The following is a 26,407-nucleotide window of genomic DNA, read 5'->3' on the forward strand; positions in this document are numbered from 1 at the left end:
CGCTATGTGTGTAAATCCCAAAGGGGTGCCGCAAACCGGACCCATCCCCAACATTTTGGTCTTTGTTGCAATCCTCAAAACTGAATAATAATAATAATAATAATAATAATGATAATAATAATAATAATAATAATAATAATAATAATAATAATAATAATAATAATAATAATAGTAATAATAATAATGATAATAATAATAATAATAACAATAATGATAATAATAATAATAGTAATAATAATGATAATAATAATAATAATGATAATAATAATAATAATAATAATAACAATAATAATAATAATAATAACAATAATGTCTTTATTCAAAATTGACATGGACTTTTAGTTTTTCAAAAATAGCTGGTGTTAGTGCATGTAACTGCTTACATACCGGTACTGCATACTTGCATACTCGCTTGTACTATAGGTCTGTAAAAATGAATCGAGTGCGTCATTGACTTTGTTTAAAACGCCAAGTTCTACATGTTAGTCTATAGGGTTAAAGCGGACTGGAAACCGCTTTACCCAACCAACTGGCTACGCTGCTGCATCCTCTGGCTAGCCGTGTGTCAAGGGTCATAGTGGCGTACGTGAGCAGTACCGAAATGATCTTGCTTTGTCGGATGAAAAATTTGGAAATGACGATCTTCACCTAAGGAGAGGTATGATTTTATATTGATATAGGCCTAGATCTAGTGCTAGTACTATTTAGAGTTGAAAGTATTGTTACCCATCTCTGCCCCAAGGCATTAAAAAAAGCGAATAAGACGACTCGATTACTCTACTTCACGTAAAAGCGGTCGGGCAGAGCAAGACATGTTCTGGGGAGGGCCAGGCCAGGGCAGAGGAGCACAAGCTATTGAGACCTTCCTAAAGCTACTGACTGTAACTGTTACATGTCTAACGTTACGTTAAACGGTTGTTAGTGGTGGCGAACGGCGAACAGATGCTGATGGCAATGCCAAATGGCCCAGCCCAGCTAGCTTAAAAACCTAAATTTTACCAATTTCTGGTCGTCGAATACATGCGTAATTTAGATCTACTGTAGGCCTACTAGACATTCTAGTAAACTTTTTTAGGCCTAACCTTGTTAGTAGTAACTGCTAAGTGTTAAAGGCCATTGTAAAATCCATGTTTTGTAGCGTATTATTACTTATTATTATTAGGCCTATTTATTTTTTACTCTCTAGCCTAACTGTAGTGTTAGGGCAAGGCCCCGTTTTGTTAAAAGATTGTTAAAATTGATTTTAAGTTTCCTTCCACACAGGCTGCATAGACTTAGTTTACAGTAGCCCGACCAGACGCTGTTAATACGCTACGCGAATACAGCGTCTGACCAACGAGCGGGCACCTACAAAGTGGGGAACCACAACACAACTACAAAACTTATGAAAATTCATACGTTCTTTATAAACAGTGTACACGTTACCAAACGTTACTCACCTTAAGTGCTAGACAGAAAGATCCGTCTGTCCGGAGGACTCTTTTTATATTTTGCCATTAACGCTGTCCTCCGTAGACAGACGGAAGCTTGCAGTACCCATTGCTGTGTGGATGTTCTTAACCACTGTCTCTATGGAAAATTGGGTGAGGTACCTCACCCTTCTCGATTGCGTCTAATTCACGGCCCTAGGTCGGCAAATTTAAGCTTGTATAGTGAAATTAGCCTTTTAAGAATACATTACACTCACCAGATTAATGAATAATCCAACATTTAATAGAATTTTCAACGTAAAACACAGCCTGTCACGTCGTCACGTTCAAACTGCAGAAACATACACTATGAATCTATTAGCCAATCACATGCGAGGTAGTTTCTACGTGTTTGTTATACTAAAACACGTACCTCGCATGTGATTGGCTTACAGATTTAAAATGGCGACTTACAGCTTGCGAACGGCGATGTTGCGATATCGATAAAATTTCTGCGTTATAACCGAGTTTATGTGAGTATTTCGATTGCACAATTGAGAAATTTATCCCAAATATTGCTGCATAATGTGTCATGTCATGTCAAACTTGTTTGAATGTAAAAAGGCTGTCTGAAATTTGGTTTATCGTAACGTTTGATCTGTGCGCGACTGCTCCACATAGGAGCCGCAATCATTGACTTCGGTCTGTATACGGAGGGGATCCGTTAAGCCAGACACAGTCTCCGCGGAACATTCCCCGACGGACAGATACAGACCGATCTTTCGGTCAACTTAAGTGCATGCTTGTATTACAGAAGGTTCGTAAGTCCATTGAGAGCCCTCGTGATAAGTCCGTGGAACCAAAAAATGATACTTTCTGGCGGATTCCCTAACACCCTTAGGGTTCATCGTTGCAGAATTCAAAATGGCGCCTTGATCTCTGCGGAAATCTTTTGCGTGCGTGCGATGCGCTGCTTGAGTGTTGGTGTAGCAGCACGGTCGACAGCGCGACCTTTTGAAAGGGCATTCAGATCATGTGACCTCCCGGATATTGGAAATGGCCTGGCGTGAAAGACGATGTACCGTTCGTGAACCGTTCACACATGCTGCATATAACCATCATTTTAGGTAAGTTATTAAATCTAAATTTCAATATTCATAGCATAGATATGAAGTCTCATTATCATTTTGTTCGTCAGATGAGTTTGAAGTGACAAAAAAATGATCTAAAGTATCAAAATTCAATCCGATCGCATGCGATCGTTGGACCCTCTTCGTGTTTGGAGCTTCGTTGGTACAGCCCTGTCGCGCTACGTATGTACAGCGGCGACTGGGCTGTGTATAGTTAAGTTTACAGTTGAAATCAACTAGATTTCTACATAATCAATTTTGTCTCTTCATAAAACAGGGCCCTGGAGTAACAACCCTGTGCCATGTGGATGCGGCAGCAGGGTGCCTACCTGGCAGGGCAGGGGCACTTTCATCGTTCATTCATCAATAGACCTTATGCATATGACGTCACACGGTCTTACTAACTGAAGGGCGCCCTCCCTCAGAGGGCAAGCGATGCGTTGCTAGAGCGTGCTTTTACACGCGAGGCAATGGGCATTTGCACACAACATCGGTGTTTCTTTTACTGTCTTTTCTATTGCATGTAATCTACAGCCCTAGATCGGGAAATTCAAGCTTGTATAGCAAAATCGACATTTGATGTATGCATTGCACTCACCAGGTTAATGATATATCCAACATTTTGGCACAATTTTCATGAAAAAAGATGCAACTACCAGCGGTCGTAACAGCTCATCAACCTACGAATCCGTTAGCCAATCACATGCGAGGTAGATTTCTATGTGTTTTTTTACTAAACACGTACCTCGCATGTGATTGGCTAATGAAATTCAAAATGGCGACACACATTCAGCGAACGGCGATGTTGCGCTATGGATACAAATTTCTGCGATATAACCTATGAATTCTGTAGTTACTGTGAGTATTTCGATTGCACAATGTGAGAAAATTACCCAAATATTGCTGCATAATGTGTCATGTCATGTCAAACTTGTTTGATGGTAAAAAAAACCTGCCACTAGCCTGGGGACTGGCGGCGAGTGAGGCGATCGCCGCTAGCGCGCATAGGAAAAGCACATAACTAGCTGCACGCCTCTGCGATGTCAAGGACTTCGCTTGCCCTCTAAGATGGCGTCGCGAGAGGTTGTCAAGCGAGTGATGACGTCAATGCATAAGGTCTATAAAATGGCTAGATCTAGTTTTAAATTAACGTTGTTGCTTTGTTAGAGTAAAAGCACCTGTTTACAGACACTAAAGCTTTTTTGCAATATTTGTTCACCTTAAATCAGAAAATAATATATTCAAAGTCACATCTGCAACAATTATGCTTTCATCTCAATTTTGATTTTTTTTTTTTTTTTTGAATAGGGTCTAACTGTAGTGTTAGAGTCTAGCTACATTAGAGTCTACTAGAATTTCACAAAATCCCAAAATAGACCTAGACCTCTATATCACCTTGATAATCCACCAGAATCTGTACAGCAATGTGGATGTGCATGATTACAATTGAACAAGGCCGCTGAAACATGTGCCATGCCATACCTTGTTGGCGCAAGGTTGCATCGGGGACGTTGTGGCACCAACTGGTGTTCAAATTCTGACGAGTTGGCACTTGCATTCAACCTGAGGCTGTACATTTATTCACTGCATCGGCACGTACAGAGATTTGTGTGTGTGTGTGTGTGTGTTTGAGGATACCATCACACTTTGAGATGAGCTTGTGATAAGTGAGAAATCTAGCAACAAAATGGCGTATTTCTCGATTTTCTGCGCTTTTTTTGCAACTGCTCACCCTGGGACTTTAAAGGACAAGTTCACCTTCATAAACATAAGGATTGAGAGAATGTAGCAATGTTAGTAGAACACATCATTGAAAGTTTGAGGAAAATCGGACAATCGGTTCAAAAGTTATGAATTTTTGAAGTTTTTGTGCAGTAACCGCTGGATGAGAAGACTAGTGAAAACTTAGATGTCACATGCGTACAACAATATAAGGAAAATATAAAGAGAATTTCACAAAATTTAATCTTTTGAAAAAAGTACACATTCCCCTGACTCATTACCGACAAATGTATATGGGTAATATTATTCCCCCTGCCTTTAGAAAGAGGCAGGTCAAGTGCTCTTTTATTATGCGAAAAAAAGTGAAAATATGTTGAATTTTCTTTACATTTTCATTTAAATACTGTTGTACGCATGTGACTCACAAGCTGTAGTAGTCTCCTCATCCAGCGGTTCCAACATGAAAATTTTAAAAATTCATAACTTTTGCATCGATTGTCCAATTTTCCTCAAACTTTCACAGATGTGTTCTACAGATATTGTTGCATTCTATCAATCTTTGTGTTTATGAAGGTGAACTTGTCCTTTAATAATTTGTGCGCTTTTGAAAAGTTGTGGGGATTCTGAGTTTTTGACAGCAAAAAATTTGGGATTTTAGATGGGTTTTTGGAGGTAACTAAAGCACTTTCCTTTTGTGAATGACAGTGCCAATTGGTATGTGAAATGATGGGAGAAATTACAGAATACCGGTTTTGTGTCATATACCGTATGTCCCCAAAAAAATTACAATGGGAACCTCCGCAATGATGTCTTTAAAAATATTGAATCAAGCTATGTTTATACAAATTCAGGGTATGAAACTATAACTCATTGCCCACATCTTACAGAAAACCCCATTCGATTAGCTTCAGAAGTCAAAGAGAAGTGAGGAATTTTGTAGAGGATGTCGGTAGATGTCGGGAATCTCTTCCCTCCAAGTTCTGTCTATTGTATTCACACAAAAGATCATTGAAATGCTAAATTTGGAAGAATCAGACTCATGACATGCTTTACTACAATCCACATTTCTCTGTGACCGCTTAACCAAATCGAATGGGGTTTTCTGCAAAATAGAGTTAAAGTGTTATATTTTAAGACCCTGAAGTAGCATTTAGACAGTTTAATCATGTTCGGTGTTATCAATGCAAAAATCTGATTGTAATTTTTTTTTTTTTTTTGGACATACTGTACAAATGTAAATTAGCATATTTATGCGTATAAGAGCCACCGGAGGCCCCACTTCCGGTGGCTCTTCCTTAGAGATGAATTTCAGCCCAAATTTGTCAATTTTCCATCATCTGGGGCCCAAAAAAAGGCCAGAAATGGAATGGGCATCAAAAAGTAGATTCACCACACAATCTTTTAACAGAAAAATTGAGTGGTTTTGGAGGAAAACTGCGCTAAATCAAGATAACTCGAATAAATCTCATGCTTTTGTTCCTCCCACATATAGCTTATTTTATGTTGTTGTAGACTAACAAGTGGTGTTCTCTACTGGATTTACGTGTAAATTCAAAATTTCTGTCACTGATTTGTGTGCAAAAGTCATGCCTTTACAATAACTTCGCAACCTCACATACCTCAAATTAGTCGGGACTGAAGAAAATGGTTCGAGGTACGCGTACGTCGAATTTTCTTCGACGTATCCGACGTTTATCGATGTTCAACATGGTATCTGTCATAGTGCCTACCGATTGTTTGCATGCTTGTCAATTGGAATTGAATCGACTTTTAAATGAATTAATTGAATGAAAATCAAAATCAAAATCAGAATTACAGAAATAAAGATTTTGGTGGCCCAATTGGGCCACCAAAAAAAGTCGGATGTTTGCCTTTGCTTTTCAAAATGAACAGCAGTAACAATTGGCTCCATAAGATGCTAAAATGAATTTTATGTCAGATGTTTGCTTGTAATTTTGGAAATGAGTAACGGTAATATTCGACTCGGTATGATACTAAAATAAATGTCGGATGTTTGCTTATACTTTTGGAAATGAAAAACGGTAAGATTCAGCTCCGTATGGTGCTAAAATTAATGTACTGATGTTTGCTTTTATGTTCAAAAGTAAATAGCAATAACATTCAGCTCCAGAAGATGCTAAAATATATGTCAGATGATTGCTTTTACGTTCGGAAGTGAATAGCAGTAATATCCTGCTCCATACAATGCTAAAATAACTGTCGGATGTTTGCTTATAAATTTTGAAATGAATAACAGTAACGTTCAGCTGCGTTCGATGGTAAAATTAACGTATGATGTTTGCTTTGACGTTCGGAAATGAGTAACAATAATATTTAACTCCGTACGATGATAAAATAAATGTCTGATGTTTGTTTTTATGTTCGAAAGTAAATAGCAATAACATTCAACTCCGGAAGATGCTAAAATAATGTCGAATGTTTGCTTTGACATTCAGAAATGAATAGCAATAACATTCAGCTCCGGAAGATACTAAAATACATGTCGAGTGATTGCTTGTACGTTTGACATGTTTGGAAGTGAATAGCAGTAACATTCTGCCCCATACAATGCTGAAATGAATATCGGATATTTGCTATTACATTTCAAATGATTAACAGTAACATTCAGCTGCGTTTGATGGTAAAATAAATGTCCGATGTCTGCCCTGACGTTCAAAAAAGAAAAAACAGTAACATTCGGCTCCGTACGATGATAAAATAAATGTCAGATGATTCATTTCACTATTGAAAGTGGACAGCAGTAACATTCGGCTCCGTACGATGATGAAATAATTGTCAGATGATTCATTTCACTCTCGGAAGTGGACAGCAGAAACATTCGGCTCTGTACGATAACGGATAATAAAATAAATGCCGGATGTTTGCTTTTGAATTTGGAAATGAATAACGGTAATATTCTGCTCCGTATGATGCTAAAATAAATAACAGATTGTTGCTTTTACATTTGGAAATGATTAACAGTATCAATGCGCTCAGATGCTGAAATAAATAGCGGATGTTTGCTTTCATGTTCGGAAATGAATAAGGTTAACATTCAGATCCGTAAGGTGCTAAAATGAATATCGGTTGTTTGCTTTTACACTTGAAAATGATTAATGGTAATATTTGGCTCCGTAGGGTGCTAAAATACTAGTAAATGTTGGGTGATTGCTTTTACAATAAGAAATGAATAACGGTAACTTTCGGCTCTTTATACAATGCTAAAACAAATGTCGGATGTTTACAAATGTCTGTAAATACTCCCACTTTCTCATTTCCAACGTAAGTTTTGACCACCTAAATAGGCATCAACTTTTATAATAATCTCTAAGCCTATTTGCTAAATCTTAGAACTCGGGATAACGGTAAGATTTCTATTCATTTGTTTTAGACATGGGTATCTGTATCACTTCAATAATGCTTAATATTTATTTTTCTAAGTTTAGTAGGACCGCTTTAGGGTTTTTATGCCTCCGCCACGAAGTGGTGCCGGAGGCATTATGTTTTCGGGTTTGTCCGTCCGTCCGTACGTCCGTCCGCTTTCGTTTATGCGATAACTTGAGTAATATTTATTGGAATTTTTCCAAACTTGGTCCAAGTATGAAGTATGATGGGGCAACGATTTGATAAGATTTTGGGTGAAATCGGCTAAAGGTCAAAGGTCAAAGGTCAAGGTCAAATCATGAAATTGTATCCGTTTACGCGATAACTCAAGACTGTATGGAGCAAATTTCACCAAACTTTGTTGGAGGATGATGTATGATGGGACAATTACTTGATTAGTTTTTCAGTGAAATCGGACAGAGGTCAAAGGTCAAAGATCAAGGTCAAATCCTAAAATTTATCTGTTTATGTGATAACTCAAAACTGGATGAAGCAGCTTTCACCAAACTTGGTCCAAGGATGATGTATGATGGGACAATTAGTTGAGTAGATTCTAGTGACATTGACAAGAGGTCAAAGGTCAAAAGGTCAAGGTCAAATGCTAAAAATGTTGCTATTTCCCCCATATCTATGCAATGCCCGCAGTTATTTTCTTGAAACTTAGTGTAGACATGTACTACTGCGTATCAAAGGATTCTCCAGAGAGAGTTTCATGTCAGAAGGTCAAAGGTCAAAAGGTCAAAGGTTAGGTGAAAATGTTGCAATATCACTTTTCTCGCAAATGGTTCAATGTATCTTCATGGAACATGGTACATATGCATGTACTGACTGGCAGGGATTATCTAGGGAATTTAGGGGTCATGGGTCAATAGTCAGGGGTTCAAAGGTCAAGGTCAACTCCTCAAAATGTTACTACTGTATTTCCCTCATACATGTATACTAGTATATGCAATGATTGCATTATTAGTTTTAAAAGTGTTTAATATATGTACATGTATTACTTGATGGAGATTCTCTTGGAAATTTCCAGCCAGAAGGTCAAAGGCCAAAGGTTAAGGGTCAAAGGTCAGGTTTAAATGAAAAAAAAAAAAATATTTTGTACTGTAATTACACTCTTTCTTCATACCTTGAAAATTATACTCAATACATAAACTTATAATAAGGTTGGTCAGAAGTCAAGTAAAAATTTTCAATTCCCCAAATATGTGTACCTGCACTCTTTAATAGACAATCATAGCAAACCCAGTTCGTGGAAAGTGAACATTCAAGATATTTCTGACAAACCTGTTATTTCGATATTTTGCCAGTTATGTGAAACTGTCATCACACATTGTCAAGACATTGTACTATACACCTATTGGGAGAATCATGCATTATGGCGGAGGCATCAGTCGCCGTAGCGACATTTCTAGTTTTTTATGTTTTTCTTGATTTTTTTTTTCGGACCACCAGATTTTACTTTCGACCACCAAAAAATGAAAATCAGTGATATTGGTGGCTCAATCGGGCCACCAAAAATAAAAGTTAGTGTGGAGCCCTGTCTATTCTATTCTTTATTATGCTAGGCCTATACTTCCAGATTATATACCAAACAATTTTCGTAATCGCATTGTTGGAAAAAAAGAAGAAGAAAGTATTCAGTGCTTGCATTTTCGGGGAGAATTAATGAAACAAACTTTGTGAAAATAAAAAAGTAAAAAAAAAAAAGCACTACGCAGGAGATTGATGTTTGGACAGTGGACCGTGATTAATGCCAAAGATATAACTGCCAACACCTAAGCAGGTGCGCCACAACGGTTAAGAAATTTACGCGCACGGCATGACTATCACGATCGCGAATCAGAACACAGTGGTTAAAGAAAAGAAGATGATAGGACAGAGCGTGTAGTGCTATCGTAAGCACTCCATTGGCACGGGTGTCATGTGCATACCGTGTACGTGTGAGGTAGGTGTTGGAGATTTTTCTTGTCAGCTGTGTACCGCGTATTTCTTTGGGCACATGATTGTTCTGGTCTCAGAATATTTACAATCGAGTGTGAAAAGGTTTGTGACATGTCTTCGCTGTCCATGCGCACTTAATCGGAAATGCTGAGTGATGTTTGCAATTCCGATTCGAGCAACATGCTGGGAAAAACAATAAGTAAAGCAAGAGCGGGACATTAGATTTCCCTTCAATGTAACCGAACTTCGAGTTAGTTTTTTCGAGCAATGCAAGTTTTAATACACAGAAACTCCATAGGAACAATCAGGACTTTCATTTTGCCCCCGAGGTACGTGATATTCGGCTAATCCGACGTCGAGGTAAGCAAGGTTGACTGTATTTTGAAAGAAAGACAGTCGTTGATTTGTCATACAATTTGTATCAAAGAAAACCTTGGCATTTTCTCTACAATTTTACTCATTGTAATGTCCAGCTTGACAGAAATGTATTATAGACATGACTTAGATTTGAAAAAAAAAAAAAAAATGTTTTCTCAAAGCATGACAACGTTGGTATCTCAAAATAATGTGGCACATACAATTTGTAGGGGATTTCCACCATGGCACATAAAGAGTTAAAGAAAATCGAGCCAATTTTGATTGAACTACACTAGGTGATTTATAACGTCATCATCTGGCATCCTTCTTCCGTCACTCTTGTCAAAACAAGTCATTCACGATCAATCACAGTAACTCGGTAAGGCAACACGTATACGCGTATTGTCATGAGACAATTGCACACTCAACTGCTAGGTATTATAGAATGGGTAGCGAGAATCATGCGATCTCATTGGTCAAGAGCTTGTATGTGTTGATTTTGTACTGGCTGCACGCTGAGTCACAGTGGCAAACATGTTATCACGCACTTGTAGCAAGAGTACAACTACGCCCACTTGTAACAAAGGTTCACACACTAAGCAAGCATTCGCTCACTCAGTACGAGACGCCTATTGGCTGAAAAATCATGCATCCAGTAAATACTGGAGGCATGATTTTTGGACTCTCGTCTATGGCAAGCCAAAAGGAAATGCATCCAGTAAATTTGTCATCGGGTAACATGATAGAAAAATGGATTTTTTTTTTTTTTTTTTGGCAAGAAAAATTACCCATTCTATAACACAGGTGTCGCGCACATGTCTTTTCGTGCGTCAGTCGGAATATAGTGTGCACGTGGCAACTATGGAATTTAGCCTTCCATAGTTACCTATGCACACAATTCCGACTGATCAGATGCACCCAGACCTGTGCGTCATTTGTATGTACACTGTGTTGATATGTGAATTCTACAGACTCATGGCTTTACAATGATGTATAATACCCACGGGTTCAACAAATTCAACATCCCTATAGATCTTAAAGTCGGACGACCCTAACCCCTAATGGTACGTTATTTTGTAAACTCCTCCAGCGAACGAAATTTGTGTATGCAATGCCAGACTGCAGTGCTGTATATCCATAAACGTGTGGGACAATGCTGCCACTGAGACACGTGTGTGTACAAATGTATGTTTGTGTGTGTACACATCATACACAAACATTGTGACTGCGAGCTGCGGTGATGGGAGGAGAGAGGCCAGAAGACGCATGGCTCTTTTGGCCTCTCTTCATGTGCATGCGCACTGTGAGTGTGCTTCCATTCGGAAGCTCGCGTGGCTCGGACAGCCATTTTGGGTCACATGATTTTGAGCCACAGTGTGTGTTCGCTGACCCATTGAGCCAGCGCTATTCTCATTCGGTGTCATGACATTTGATACAGAATGGGGGAAGGCAGCGTGTTGCGTTTGTCTCCATGCCGCACAAACCACTCGCCACGATTGTAAGGCTTTAAAATTGAATATAAACTGCGCTAATGCTGTCAGTCCACTTTCTAAAAAATGGAGAAAATTGCTCTCAAAGCTCAGGTTGTGTTCAAGCTCACAACCTGTTTCTCTTCCTAGACAAAGCAAAGTGAGTGAATTAATGATAGTCGTCTGTCTAGATCATGTTCTTTCAAAAACATGGTGAGTATGCTAATTCTCGCTATCGCCAATGACGTAAAAAGTACCCGGATGTGGCTTTTTCGTCAAGATTTAGTGCACTTCGTAGCAAGGGCACTTCCGGCGCGGGGCATAATTTGCACAGCGCTAGCGTGCGTGTATGTGTACCTTACCTATAGCGCCGCGCTGACCACGGATACTAGTACAGTATATAGGCGGCTGTACCGCCCAAGCCAGCGAGTGGCCAGGCCGGCCTGTCATACTCGTACACTGTAGTCCCCGCATGCATTGCCCTAGGCCGGCGGCCGGCCTTGCATTAGCATGCACCATACACCACTGCACGCATAAGCTAACACATACCGGTACAGCGTACTGCTTGATCATGCGATCGATGTGCACATCACAGATCAGTCATCTCTGCATATGCTGAAAATATGCTGGAAAATATTCACCCACCTGGATATCGTGATGGAATGCCCATCTTTTTTTTAATTTGTTCTCTGTCGAAATGTCGCGAACACAATCGGGAACGAACCGTGATCTCGAACTTATCCTGTCTCCGAAGCAACTTCTTCCAATTAAGTACGTAGGCACTAGGCCTACTACCACTAGTAAGTCGCGCGTGCACGTACTGCGCTGTGGAGTCACCCGCAAACTTCACCCACGCGGCCACGTCACGTCTCGCATGCAAGTAAGGGTCCTATTTCTGCAGATTTTTTTCATTTATTGTCGTGCAAACAACACATGGCAGCTTCGCAGCAACAACCAATAGTCGTATTAACAGCAATTTCTTAAGAATGGAGAAATTTCAAATCACATTCAAGCTGTAATTCAAGTCGAGAAAACAGGAAGTACACGTAGAATACAGTCGGTTGTGTGTGTAAATAGCATTAGTCACGTATCACGCGCGTACGAACGGAAGTGACTTTGCTACTGGACTATCCCATAATGCACCGTAAATGACGCTTAAATCAACATCCGGGTACTTTTTACGTCATTGGCGATAGCGAGAATTGTGTGTTAGTATTTAAAGCATCCATCTGCCTTTTGTATGTTGCCTGTAAATATGTTTGGACAGACAAGACAAAAACCAACAAACAAAATGTCACGTATCATCGCACTAGTTTCAAACATGATCAGCTTCACTTAAGCATTTTATGTTCATTTCTTAAACTTTGTGTCTTTTTTCTTCTTTTTTTAACAGTTGCTCCTAGCATTAGATAACAAAAGCGTAAAGCAGCCTGTGATCACACAATTTATACAGTCTTATACATTCATCACTTTATTGGTCAGGTGATACTAAAAGTTTAATATCAAAAGGAAGAAATTACATTTGGTCATGCCGCTGCATCACATTCTTGTTTGCACTCTAGCGGCCACAAACCTTGACAGATTTCTTTGAAATTTTGCATTGAGGTTCATATTGGTAATATCTCCACACCTATAACTTTGGGTGGTGCTGCCCCCAGTGTTCCGTCTTCTATAGGGTAAGATGCCATATTTTTGTGCTTAGTTTTTGTGCGCTCCAGAGGTCACATTTGTTAACAGATTTTGTTCAAAATTGGTATGGAGGTTTATCATGATGTAATCAACAAGCCTATAGATTTGGATGTACTGCCCCAGGTGTTCCGTCTTTTATAGGGTCAAAGGTCATGTTGTTGGTGGATTGTGTGCGCTCTGTAGGCTACATTTCTTGACGGATTTTGTTCAAATTTGGTATGAAGGTCTACCATGATACTCTACAAGCCTCTAGATGTTGGATCTGCTGCCCCCAGTGTTCTGCCTTTTATAGGTTCAAAGGTCATATTGTTGGTGGATGGTTTCTGTGTGCTCTATAGGCTACATTTCTTAGCAGATTTTGTTCAAATTTGGTATGAAGGTCTACCATGATATGAGCTACAAGTTTAAAGATTTTGGATGTGCTGCCCCCAGTGTTTAGTCTTTTATAGGGTCAAAGGTCATATTGTTGATGGATGGTTGGTGTGCGCTCTATAGGCTACATTTCTTGATTGGTATGAAAGTCTACCATGATATAATCTACAAGCCTGTTGATTTTGGATCTGCAGCCCACAGTGGTCCATCTTTTATAGGGTCAAAGGTCATGTTGGTGGTTGGTTTGTGTGCGCTCAATAGGCTACATTTCTGGACGGCCACAATTCTCAACGCATTTTGTTCAAATGTGGTTTGGTTTGAAGGTCTACCATGATAGAAGCTACAGGCCAAAAGATTTTGGATGTGCTGCCCCCAGTGTTCCGTCTTTTATAGAGTCAAAGGTCATGTTATTGGTGGATGGTTTTTGTGTGCTCTGTAGGCTACATTTCATGATGAATTTTGTTCAAATTTGGTTTGAAGGTCTACCATGATAAGCTACAAGTCGAAATATTTTTATGTGCTTTACTGCTCATAACACGAGTATCCTCGAAGAGCCCCCCTAACATACTCCTCCTTTGTATCCCTTATGTACAACACCTCAATGTTCTCCTCTAGTACAGGATGCAAAAGTAAAATCAAATGAGTGCTGAGTGGCAGAGGGATCACACTGCATTTATTACATTTAATTCTGAGTTCGAAATTTGCTTTAACCAACATTTCAATAATATTTGTTAACATACTTACCACATCTCTTCATTTGAGTTCTAAATTTAACACTGTTCCTCTTTTCAAGTCCATATTGAATTAAATGTATTCTAAATTATAATCCATTTCTTTTTAGCTCACCTGAGCCGAAGGCTCAAGTGAGCTATTGCTATCACTCTTCGTCCGGCATGCGTCGTTCGGCGTGCGTCGTGCGTAAACTTTTTACATTTTCATCTCCTTCTTGAGAACCCCTTGACCGATTTTCACCAAACTTGGCAGGTTGCATCCCTAGGGGGATAGGATTTCAATTTGTTCTAGTGGGCACCATATCCCTACTGGGGGGCCCCCCAGAGGGGCCCAAACCCCAAAAATTGATGCCAAAATTGTAAATTCTAAATTGTAAATTATTTATAGGCAACAAATTTCACATTCCAATTGTGCACACATGTGCCCAACTCACAATATTTATGGTTTTGTGATTTTCAATTCCAGAGTGAATATCAAGCTCAAAATATTGCAATTTTTGGTGTCACACTGTTTTCCAATGAGAATGAGCCTTACATGCACATGTATACTGTACATATATCATCAACTGTTTGGGGCAATAGAGTCATATAATTGTACACAACACTAAACATTGGATGGTTAAGTGTTGGAAGGAACACATAATGCAAAAGAAAGAGAAAGGCTGGAAAGCAGTGTAAACAGTAAACTTTCCTTTGTACATTACTTGCTCATGCCTGCTATTGTGATTATTCATTGTCCAACATCCTTTATTCTTTCTGAATTTTACTGTTTACATTTCTAGCTTCTTCTTGAAAAACCCCATGGCAGATTTCTACCAAACCTGCCAAGTATAAAGTGTAACATCTCAAGAGTAATATGATCTCAGTTTGTTCAATGGATGCAATGCCCCACTTAACTGATTATCTGACCATTCATCCAAAAAAAAAGTCATTTTCGCCAGAATTGCAGATACGAGGTATTGTCACCCCAGCGACTATAAGTGACCCGCTACAACAAAAGTATCCTAAAGTCGCTGACGGCTGAGCCAAGAAAATCGACTTTAAAGTCACATCATCAAAATTGGTCAAAACAATTGGATTTCTGTTTTGGGCATAATTTTGTAGTCTAAAGTTTTGTCTATCATCTGCCGAAATTTCGAAGCTAAATGATTAAAGGAAAGGCAAGAAATCAGCGTTATTCTGGGCCATGATTTTCCGACTTTCAACGTAACAGAAACGTGTCCGAAGATTTGGATTTAGCGCCGCAGCTAGACTCCGCCCCTAGCAACGAGGGAGTGATCTTATTGGTCAGTGCGAACATCGCGGTGGTCGTTAGAAGCATGCCTTCTATTATCAAGCGGTGGAAACTGTCTCGCCTCCCCGTGATCATGATAGCGTCGGAAGGAAAACTTTGAAGGTTTTTTTCTCGAAACTCTGATTTCCTCAACCACTTGACATGCGCTCATAAAATCATTGATATCTCCGCAACCAAGTACTTTTATGGGTTGTGCTATATATGAAATTACAGTAGAAGAGTAAGGGAATAATGTCATGCCATTTTCAGAAAATTGTCCTCCCCCGATTTTTGGATCCTTTTGTTGTAGCAGGTCACATATAGTGTGTGTGTGTGTGTTTACAAATAGCACCATGCCCCACTTGGGGGGGGGGGGGGGGGGGGAGACCCAGGGGACCCAGAACCTGCCAACTTGAGAATCTTATCAAAATATTCTATAAAACCAGAAATGCTCTGAACAAACATAATGACCCCCTAGAGGTGGCAGACTATGGGCCAGGATTAATTTAAACAAATGAAATGAAATGAAGACAGGGGGCACACATACAGGGTTCTTGTTGATAGCCGGTAACCGGTTATTGTCCCCGCCGAACGAGTTCGAGCAGGGGACTATGAAACGGGCTCTGTACGTGTGTGTGTCCGTCCGTCCGTCCGTCCGTGTGTGATCAAAATCTTCAATTTGCTACTTCTCTGTCATTTATGAGCCAATTTTGATTCTGTTTGCTTTATATGATAGCACTACATGGGAGCTTTGAAACTTCTACACAGAATTTCAGTCGTGACCTTTGACCTTGACCTTTGACCTATATTGTACATTTTGCTACAAAATGCTACTCCTTCGCCATTTCTAACCCGATTTCGATTCCGTTAGCTTTATGTGATGGCACTAGGTGAGGGCTTCGAAACTTCTACACAGAATTTTGACCTTTGACTTCTTTGACCTTTGACCTTCATTTTTGACCTGTATTGTACATTTTGCTACAAAATGCTACTCCTTCGCCATTTCTTACCCGATTTTGATTCCGTTTGCTTTATGTGATGGCACTAGGTGAGGGCTTCAAAACTTCTACACAGAATTTTGACCTTTGACTTCTTTGACCTTTGACCTTGATTTTTGACCTGTTTTGTACATTTTGCTACAAAATGCTACTCCTTCGCCATTTCTTACCCGATTTCGATTCTGTTTGCTTTATGTGATGGCACTAGGTGAGGGCTTCAAAACTTCTACACAGAATTTTGACCTTTGACTTCTTTGACCTTTGACCTTAATTTTTGACCTACATTTTTTGTACATTTTGCTACAAAATGCTACTCCTTCGCCATTTCTTACCCGATTTTGATTCCGTTTGCTTTATGTGATGTCACTAGGTGAGCGCTTCAAAACTTCTACACAGAATTTTGACCTTTGACTTCTTTGACCTTTGACCTTGATTTTTGACCTATATTGTACATTTTGCTACAAAATGCTACTTCCGGCGGAGACATATATTACGCACCGCGTAATTTCTACTTTTCCTTGTTTTTACCGGCTGTAACGCCGATTGTAACCGGCTGTGGCTTCATTGAAAAAAACAATTAAAAAAAAGAACAAGAAAAAAATATATAAAAATAACAAAAATAAAGAAAAAATAGTTTCAATGAGCACTATACTATCTGAAGCGGGAAGACTCAGAAACAAACATGTTTCAGTCCCGCCGTTATCCTTCTTTACCGCTTATCATCTGTGACGAATAACCGAGTACTGTTCCTCCCAATTTTCTTCTTACCACATAACATAGTCAGTGTCATTCCATTTCCTTTTCGCAAGGTTCCATTTCTTGACTTGCCGCTTTCATCGAAAACCAAATTAACACTATCCATGTCTCATTCCCGTTTTGCAGAGTAGTTCATGTTTTCTCCTAAACCACGCGATAGGAGGACACAGAAATACTGTACCTTCCGATGTTCCTACTAATTTATTGATAAAATCATTCGATTTTGTTTTTCGCGAGATACGCGTGCGTGATATTCATTTTAGCATCTTACGGAGCTGTATGTTTTCCTTATTCATTTCCGAATGTGAAAGCAAACATCCGCTATTTATTTCAGTATCTAACTGAGCCGATTGATACCGTTAATCATTTCCAAATGTAAAAGCATCAATCTGTTATTTATTTTAGCATCGTACGGAGCAGAATATTACCGTTATTCATTTCCAAATTTAAACGCAAACATCCAACATTTATTTCATTATCGTAGGGAGCCGAAAATTACTGCTGTCCACTTCCGAAAGTGAAATGAATCATCTGACAATTAAGCATTGTACGGAGCCGAATTTTACTGTTTTTAATTTTTGAACGTCAAGGCAGACATCAGACATTTACTTTACCATCAAACGCAGCTGAATGTTACTGTTATTCATTTCAAAATGTAAAAGCAAATACCCGACATTTATTTTAGCATCCTCCGGAGCCGAATGTTATTGCTTTTTAATTTCGAAAGAAAAAGCAAACATCCGACATTTATTTAATCATCGTACGGAGTTGAATATTATTGTTATTCATTTCCGAACGCCAAAGGGATCATTCGACATTTATTTTAGCATCTTCCGGAGCTGAATGTTATTGCTATTTACTTATGAATGTAAAAGCAAACATCCGGCATTAATTTTATCATCGTACGGAGTTGTATACTGTATTACTATGTTATTTATTTCCGAACACCAAAACAAACATTCGACATTAATTTTAGCATCTTCCGGAGCTGAATGTTATTGCTATTTACTTTGGAACATAAAAGCAAATATCAGACATTTATTCAATCATCGTTCGGAGTTGAATATCATTGTTATTCATTTCTGAACGTCAAAGGGATCATTCCACATTTATTTTAGCATCTTCCGGAGCTGAATGTTATTGCAATTTACTTTCAAACGTAAAGGCAAACATCCGGCATTTATTTTATCATCGTACGGAGTTGTATACTATTGTTATTCATTTCTGAACGCCAAAGCAAACATTCGACATTAATTTTAGCATCTTCCAGAGCTGAATGTTATTGCTACACCGTATTTACTTTCGAACATAAAAGCAAATACGAGATATGAAACTCGTCAGACTGACGAGTTAGGTGATACGCTTGGGGTTATCAGATGTCGGTCCTCTGTGATCGACAAAGAAAAGAATGTGATATAGGCACCTTGAAGTTATAATTGAGTTTGCATGCAAAACCGTTTCCCTAACCTCTCGGCCACGGGACATCCACGGAAATGGTAAGGCAAAAAAGAAATGTATAGATATTACAGGGAGAAAAGTCAATGCCCACTCAACCAACGTGGCCGCGTGAACATGTATTGCATTGCTAGACGGAAATGCGGCCTTGTAACTACTGATGTCGCTATGCCATTTCTGGCAACTTGGGAAAAATACGTGCCGTAAACATAAAACCTATAATCGGCTGGTTTTGATACCTTACCTTTAATCACAATTTTCAGTGTGATGACGTCATCAAAGTACAAAACAATGATGTGGTCTTGAAAGACAATTGTTCAAAGTACAACACCTTCGTCGTCGTCATTACATATTATGATCAGTTTGACAAAGTCAGCCTGCAAAATTTTGCAGCAGTCGAAGCAATATGGTCTCCAACACAAAAAAGAGGGATATGGTGTGTGTGTGTGTCTGTGTGTGTGTATAGGTGCGTTTATATACGAATGTGATTTCTACATGGACGAATATGTAATACAAAATTGAAGAAAAAAAAGTAAAATAGCTAAGTATTTTGTTTCGTGATCTTGTGGGGTTCGAACCCGCACGTGTGCAACCTCACGTCTCTGAGACGTCGCCTTTAACCACTCGGCCATACGTCTCGACGAGAAAAAAAAAGAGGAACGTAAACTTATGTATGTGAAAGATGAATCAGGAATCGTTTTGTCCACATTCCATTCTCATTTTCAGTTTTAAACTGCAAAATTGTCAAACTAATGAGGAGATTTCAAAGAATAACATGCATGATTACTGCAGCTTATTGTCTCAGTTACCACACACTTAAGTTACAGAGGAAATGGAGCAAAATCATCTGAGATAAAGGTGCTTAAACGTTGTCAAGTCAATGCACATTAAAAAAAAAAATCACCTCCCATAGACATAACACGTAAACTTGTCTGATTTTGAGTCTTTACCTTTAATAACAATTTGAAGTATGATGGTAAGTCTTCTCGAACCAAGAGTGTGGAACGTAAGCTTCTACGTGAAAGATGAATCATGACGATCACCCGTGACCGACACATCTTCAAAGGGATCAGTTATTAGAAGTGGAAGCCCTCGTGCCAAGCATATTGTCTCAGCAATTCCAAAGCAATGATACCCTTACATTTATGAATACCATAATTTCCCTCTGAAATCAATGGTAGGTATATTCATGTACAATTGCTTGCCTTGTCCATAAACTTTGCTTTACAAACTTTCAGTGAAACGTGTCATAACATAATTCTGTAACTCCATTAGCAGGGATTGACTTCATAAAGAAAGATATATCAAATTGAACGCTTAGCGCGTATAACTAAGGGGGATTTTAGCCTGATGCTCTGTTCTTCACTGCTCAGATACCAACAACACTCATTACCTACGGCTACGTATAGAGAAACAGCCATGACGAAAATAAGCTATTCCTTTTCTTTGGCAGATAGACACACAACCCCTTTAAACCACACTATAATTGACATGGAGGGACATGAAAAAGTTCATTACTACTACTAAACAGTGATGCCTTCTACTCATGTGGCACAAGATACCATTATAGCAACATTAAAACCTGTCTACAACTCCGTTATTGCGTCAAACAATAACATCCTGGAATTTCAAAGAGATGAGCGAGACGCCATACACCTGGCCTAGAGTTAATTCATTCAGTTGCCATTCCTACTCCAGTTGAGTTATGCAAATTATTTTCCGACCTGTATTGTGACAATATAACAGGAACAAACGTAGAGAAAAGGAAAGAGAAAAGGAAAGGTGGCAAGCGGGGCACTGTACCAAGGGCAGTTTAAACAATACGTATGATAAATGAAGCAAATCCAACCTCCAGCCTCCGACAAAAAAAAAAGGAACTTGAGCGACTGTGTGTCGTGGGGTAGTATAATTGATAAGATAATACAATAAATGACATCGATCGGAATAAAGCTGAACTGCCAAAAGAAACACAAAGAAAGAGAGAGAGAGAAAAAAAATGATAGCGTCCTGCGGGTCTCGAACATCTCGTCCTAAGGTAGTGCATAATGACCATGCAGCGCGCTAAGTGACAGCCACACGGCTGTACCGAAGATTGGATGTGAAATTTATCTTTATTTTATATATATATATATATATATATATATATATATATATATATAAAATATTTATACCATATACAACATGAAAAAGTTCATTACTACTACTAAACAGTGATGCTTTCCATTCATGTGGCACAAGATACCTCTATAGCAACATATAACCTGTCTACAACTCCGTTATTGGGTCAAACAATAACAACCTGGAATTTCAAAGAGATGAGCGAGACGCCATACACCTGGACTAGAGTTAATCAATTCAGCTCCCATTCCTGCAAGTTATTTAAACGTACATGTTCCTACCTATCCTGTTACAGTATAACAATAACCAATGAAGAGAAAAGGAAAGAGCACACGAAAGGTTTCAAGCGGGACACTGTAACAAGGGGCAATTTACAACATCAAGTGTGACAAAATTAATGAAGCAAACCCAATCTCCAAACTCCAATACAAAACAAGGGAAATAGAGCAGCCGTGTTCACGGATTACGTACACTTGATAAAATAATACGATAAATGACATCGGAGTAAAGCTGAACTGCCGAAAAAAAAGAGAAAAAAAGAAAGAACGGATAAAAGTCATGCGGGAGTCGAACCTCTCGCCTTCCGGTATGGCATTATGAACAACCAGCGCCCAACCGATTATGCCACATGGCTGTCCTGAAGATCGAGTGCGAGACTTAAATCTAAATACTATCGTGACAGTGTTGACTTGTGATGGCGCTATTCAACTTCCCACAAGTGGCAGCGTGGATTCGATCAATATACAGTTGCAAAGAAAAATTGGGAATCGTTCCGTACAGATTGCATTCTCATTTTCAGTTTTAAATTGCAAAATTGTCAACCTGATGAAGAGATTTGAAAACATAAAATGCATGATTACTAAAGCTTATTGTCTCAGCTACAACATATTTATGTTTCAGAGGAAATGGAGTAAAATCAGATGAGGCAAAGGTGCTTAAACGTTGTCAAGTCAATGCATGGTTTAAAAAAAAATCACCTCCCATAGACATAACACGTAAACTTGTCTGATTTTGAGTCTTTACCTTTAATCACAATTTCTAGTATGATGACGTCATCATATTTCAAAACCATCACATGGACTTGAAAGGTAAATGTTCAAAGTGCAACATATCTGAATTTGGGGTAATATTGAGCTTAAACAACAGAGATACGAGCAAATGAATGTCAGAAACAGTACCTCAAAAAAATCAATTCCACTTTTTTGATTTAAAATGACGATATGATGACGTCATCGCGTTTTCCTGGCAATACTGATACTTGGAATGTTATTTACAATTCATATACTTTTATAATATGCAATAGAAATATAGGGTCAACGGACGATTAAAAGAGCTATGGCGAAATAAACAAAGACATGTTTTTTCACCATATTTGCAGAAAGACGCGCACGCGGAATTTCAACTTTGACGCCAGTGCATTCCTTTGTTATAGGTCGAAATCGATCGGAAATCAATGGATATTATTACTCAAAGTATCAGGAATCCAAATCAGTCAAAAAAATTGCATTTTCATGTTGCTTACGGGCTCTGCGCGCGAAATTGCGCGGACGGACGCGCACGCGAGAAAATGTTTGAAACGCTTAAAATTGTCTGAAACTTCGAGATTTCCCATTGGGAAGTCGTTTTGAGCCTTTTAAAATTTTGACGCGCGCTTACGCGCGCCTAATGATGACCTGTGTAACTAGCGTTAAAAAGTAAGATAGAGCGTGACCTGAACTTCATGTCCACCGAAAATGATACAGAAATGACATCTAGTTATGAAGTTATGATCGATCATGTGACAAGGTCCGAAAATCACAAAATGGCGCCTAGATGACGTCATAGATATGTTACTGTCATGAAAACCTTATTGTGGCTAGATTTTGTCATGAGACATGTTGACTGAAAATGTCATGTTATTTCGTAATGTCATTCTTGAGATATTGACGACACAAAATTGTCCAGAAAGAAAGAAGAATAAAAAAAAATAAAGAGAGATTTTGACAATCACAATAGGTGATACGCTGATAGCGTATCACCTAATTAGACATTTATTTTATCATCGTACGGAGTTGAATATTATTGCTATTCATTTCCGAACGTCAAGGGATCATTCGACATTTATTTTAGCATCCACCATAGCTATTTATACTTTCGAACGTAAAAGCAAACATCCGGCATTTATTTTATCATCGTACAGAGTTGAATACTATTGTTATTCATTTCTGAACGTTAAAGCAAACATCAAACACTAATTTTACCATCGAACGCAGTTAAATGTTACTGTTATTCATTTCGAAATTTAAAAGCAAACATCCGACAGTTATTTTAGCATTGTATGGAGCAGGATATTACTGCTATTCACTTCCGAACGTAAAAGCAATCATCTGACATATATTTTAGCATCTTCCGGAGCCGAATGTTATTGCTATTTACTTTCGAAAGTAAAGGCAAACATCCGACTTTTATTTCATCATCATACGGAGTTGAATATTATTATTATCATTCATTTCCGAACGTCAAAGCAAACATTCAACATTTATTTCAGCATCTTCCGGAGCCGAATGTTATCCTTCTTCATTTCCGAACGCAAAATCAAATACCTGACATTAATTTTACCACCCTACGTAGCTGAATCTTACCCTTATTCATTTCCAAAAGTATAAGCAAACATCCAACATTTATTTTAGTATCTTACGGGGTCGATTATTACCGTTATTCATTTCCAAAATTAAAAGCAACATCTGACATTTATTTTAACATCTTACGGAGTCGATTGATACCGCTGTTCATTTCCTAAAGTATAGACAAACATCCGACTCTTTTTTTTGGGTGGCCCGACGTTAGTGTCGAGTCCTGGCTGCGCGGACAAAAACAAATGTCAATTTCATGTTGATTTTTTCCAGTAAATATTCTGAATATAAGTCTGGATTGTGTAGTTATATATTATTCAGATTTATGTTCCATTTTGCACAGTTTGAAAATATTCCTATGTTCATATTATGAAAGTACTGTAGAATAGTTCATGTAGTTAGAAATCTAAAGCAGTAGGAATAGGATGTAGCAGGCACATCATGACATGGTCATTGGAGATTGTAAAATTTTTTGCTTGCAGTTCTCCTTCTAAACTTGTGGATTTTTGTATTTCTCACAGTCTGTAGAGAGTGTAATTCTGGTGTCATTTTAAGCCACCAATGGCCCTTCAGAATGCTATTTTCCTTTCAGCTTCCCTGGACCACCGGCCAATTTGGTAACTGCCTGTGAATGACTAATTACCTGCTGTTAAAAAAATTAACAAGAACCCTGCACATACATATTTGTATATCATGTCACTGTATTGTATTCGTATTAAATCTAATTATGATTTCCAATTTAATCTCACCAGGTCATCTAAAGTGTAAGCAAGGATGGGATCTCTGGAAAAACTTGTGCTGACCTGCAAAGGCCACTACAATGACCCGGAACTACCTTTCAAGTTGGCATGGCTAGTAAAGGAGCTTTCTCTTCTAGCTGAGACAGGTGAGAAAAAGATGGACTGCATCGTTGCTCCTGGATGTCATGTGATCAGAACCATTTATCCTTGCATCAATGCAGTTGTGTTTGGGAGATTTTAGCTCAACTGAGCCAAAAGCTCAAGACAGTCTAATACTACATGTAGCATTCATCACCTGGCATGAGGCATGTATAGCTCGTCATTCATAAACATTTGTGACCCACGACAACGGTTTCAGGCAAAAGTCGCAAGAGCAAATTCCCTCCTAGGCGGGGTACAAAGATTTTGATCATTATTTTTGTCAATTTTGGGTTTTTGCAGAAATTGAATATTTGATGTGTTTTCTACATCTACACTAAATTTCACAGCCTAACACTTAAGCTGGTATCTCACTGAGCGGCGAACGTTTGCGAACGTAGCGAATTTGAGATTCGCCAACTTTTCTGACGAACGTTTGCGAAAAATCAAGGTTCGCTTCTGCCATTAGCGACAGTTAGCGACTTTTAGCGATGTGTAGCGACAATTAGCAACACTTGAGCGAACGTTTGCGAAAGTGTTTGCGAAACACAGATGGCGACTATTAGCGAATGTTAGCAAATGTTAGCGACAATTTTGCATATGTTAGCGACAGTTTTGCAAATATTAGCAACTGTTTGCAAATCCTTTGCGACAATTTTGCAAATGTTCTTGGACCTAGAAAAGTACCAGGCGATTATGTATAGTCAGACCCATAAAACGAACGTAAAACCTTCCACTGAATTCAGATCTCTTGTGACAACCGTTCAAGATGGATTTCCAGTATATGGAAATAAATTTCTGCCAAGAAGAGGCTCAAGGTGTTGCTATCCTTGTAGAGCTGCTTTGTCAGGCTGCTGCTACAGCTATTGTGCAGCATAAGAAAAATAAAATAAAGAAAATCAAGAAAGGAAGAAGAAAAGAAAGACTGTTTGGGTCAGAGAGTGGTTGCAGAGGACAGACTTGCAGCAATTACATGATGGAGATGTCAAGAACTTCAAGAATTTTCTTAGAGTGGAACCATGTCTGTTTCAGAAGCTTTTATATAGGAACCATATGGTTACTTGTTCGCTAGCAGTGGCGAATCAAATAAAAATGTTAGCGACACCGTATTACGACCGTTTGCGAATTCTTACAAGTGTTTTGCGAATGTTTGCAACTGTTAGCGAAAATACAAATTCGCAAAGGTTCGCAAAGAAATTTTGAACATGTTCAAAATTTCTTTGCGACAAGAAAAACTGTTTGCGACAATAAAAACCGTTTGCGAACTTTCTTGCGACTGTTAACGAACCTTTTACAACCCTTTACGAACCCTGGCAGAATCCCAAATTCGCTACGTTCGCAAACGTTTGCCGCTCAGTGAGATACCCCCTTAAGTTTTTCCTACAGAAAATGGAATTTTAAACACCCTATGTTGGATCGCACTCGTCAGTTTCGATCTTCTTTCGAACGCCGCACGACTATGCCCAGTGTTGCTACGGTGCGGCATCTCGCATGCGATTGGATAGTGCGTCACACACATTTACATAGTTCGGCTTTCGGAGATACGCCTTGCAGCGTGTCGGAAATGTTTTGTCCACGCATGCATGCTCCATTGTTGTTGCAACAATAGATACCAGTACGCTCGGTCTTTTAAATAGTGTACGCTCTTCGTTTGGCTTTCTATCCTAGCTTTTCTACCAAAGTGTTCGACGACAGAGGTGAAACAAAAAGTGAACAGCAACACTAGGCAGCACTAACTTAACGTGAAAATAGATATGATAGGGAACAGAGTGGCAAATCGCCACACAAATCGTGCAACATACGATCGGAAACTGACTTGTTAATTGTGCTTGTAGTAAATATGACAGCAGGTTGATTCAAAAAGACAGCAGAAGAGAGAAAAGGAGTGGTCATATAAATGACCAGTATTCAAATAATACACCAGACATAGTAAACATCAAAATTGCACCAAACTAAGTAAAGTCGTGTTTGTTTGTTTTTTGTTTACTCGTTTACCGCACAATGCAACTCATGCACGGCTTGAGGAAAAAAAAAACAGGAAGCGTGACCCTTTTCATCTTTCTGCCTTTGAAAGGGTCCCAATGATGAAATTTACAAGACAAATCAACGCTAT

General features: G+C 38.8%; 1 protein-coding gene across 1 annotated transcript in view; it reads left to right on the forward strand.

Annotated features, from left to right (window-relative positions):
- The first annotated feature begins 581 nt into the window (after window positions 1–581).
- The window catches only part of LOC140234201 (uncharacterized), a 45,483-nt gene continuing 19,657 nt past the window's right edge, over window positions 582–26,407 (forward strand). Inside the window, exons 1-2 of the mRNA XM_072314267.1 lie at window positions 582–658; window positions 24,169–24,302. Of these exons, the coding sequence (XP_072170368.1) occupies window positions 24,191–24,302 (112 nt within the window). The 5' untranslated portion in view covers window positions 582–658; window positions 24,169–24,190. The remainder of the gene's footprint in view (window positions 659–24,168; window positions 24,303–26,407) is intronic.

This window comes from Diadema setosum, chromosome 10, assembly GCF_964275005.1.
Source record: "Diadema setosum chromosome 10, eeDiaSeto1, whole genome shotgun sequence".
Classification (NCBI taxonomy): Eukaryota; Metazoa; Echinodermata; class Echinoidea; order Diadematoida; family Diadematidae; genus Diadema; species Diadema setosum.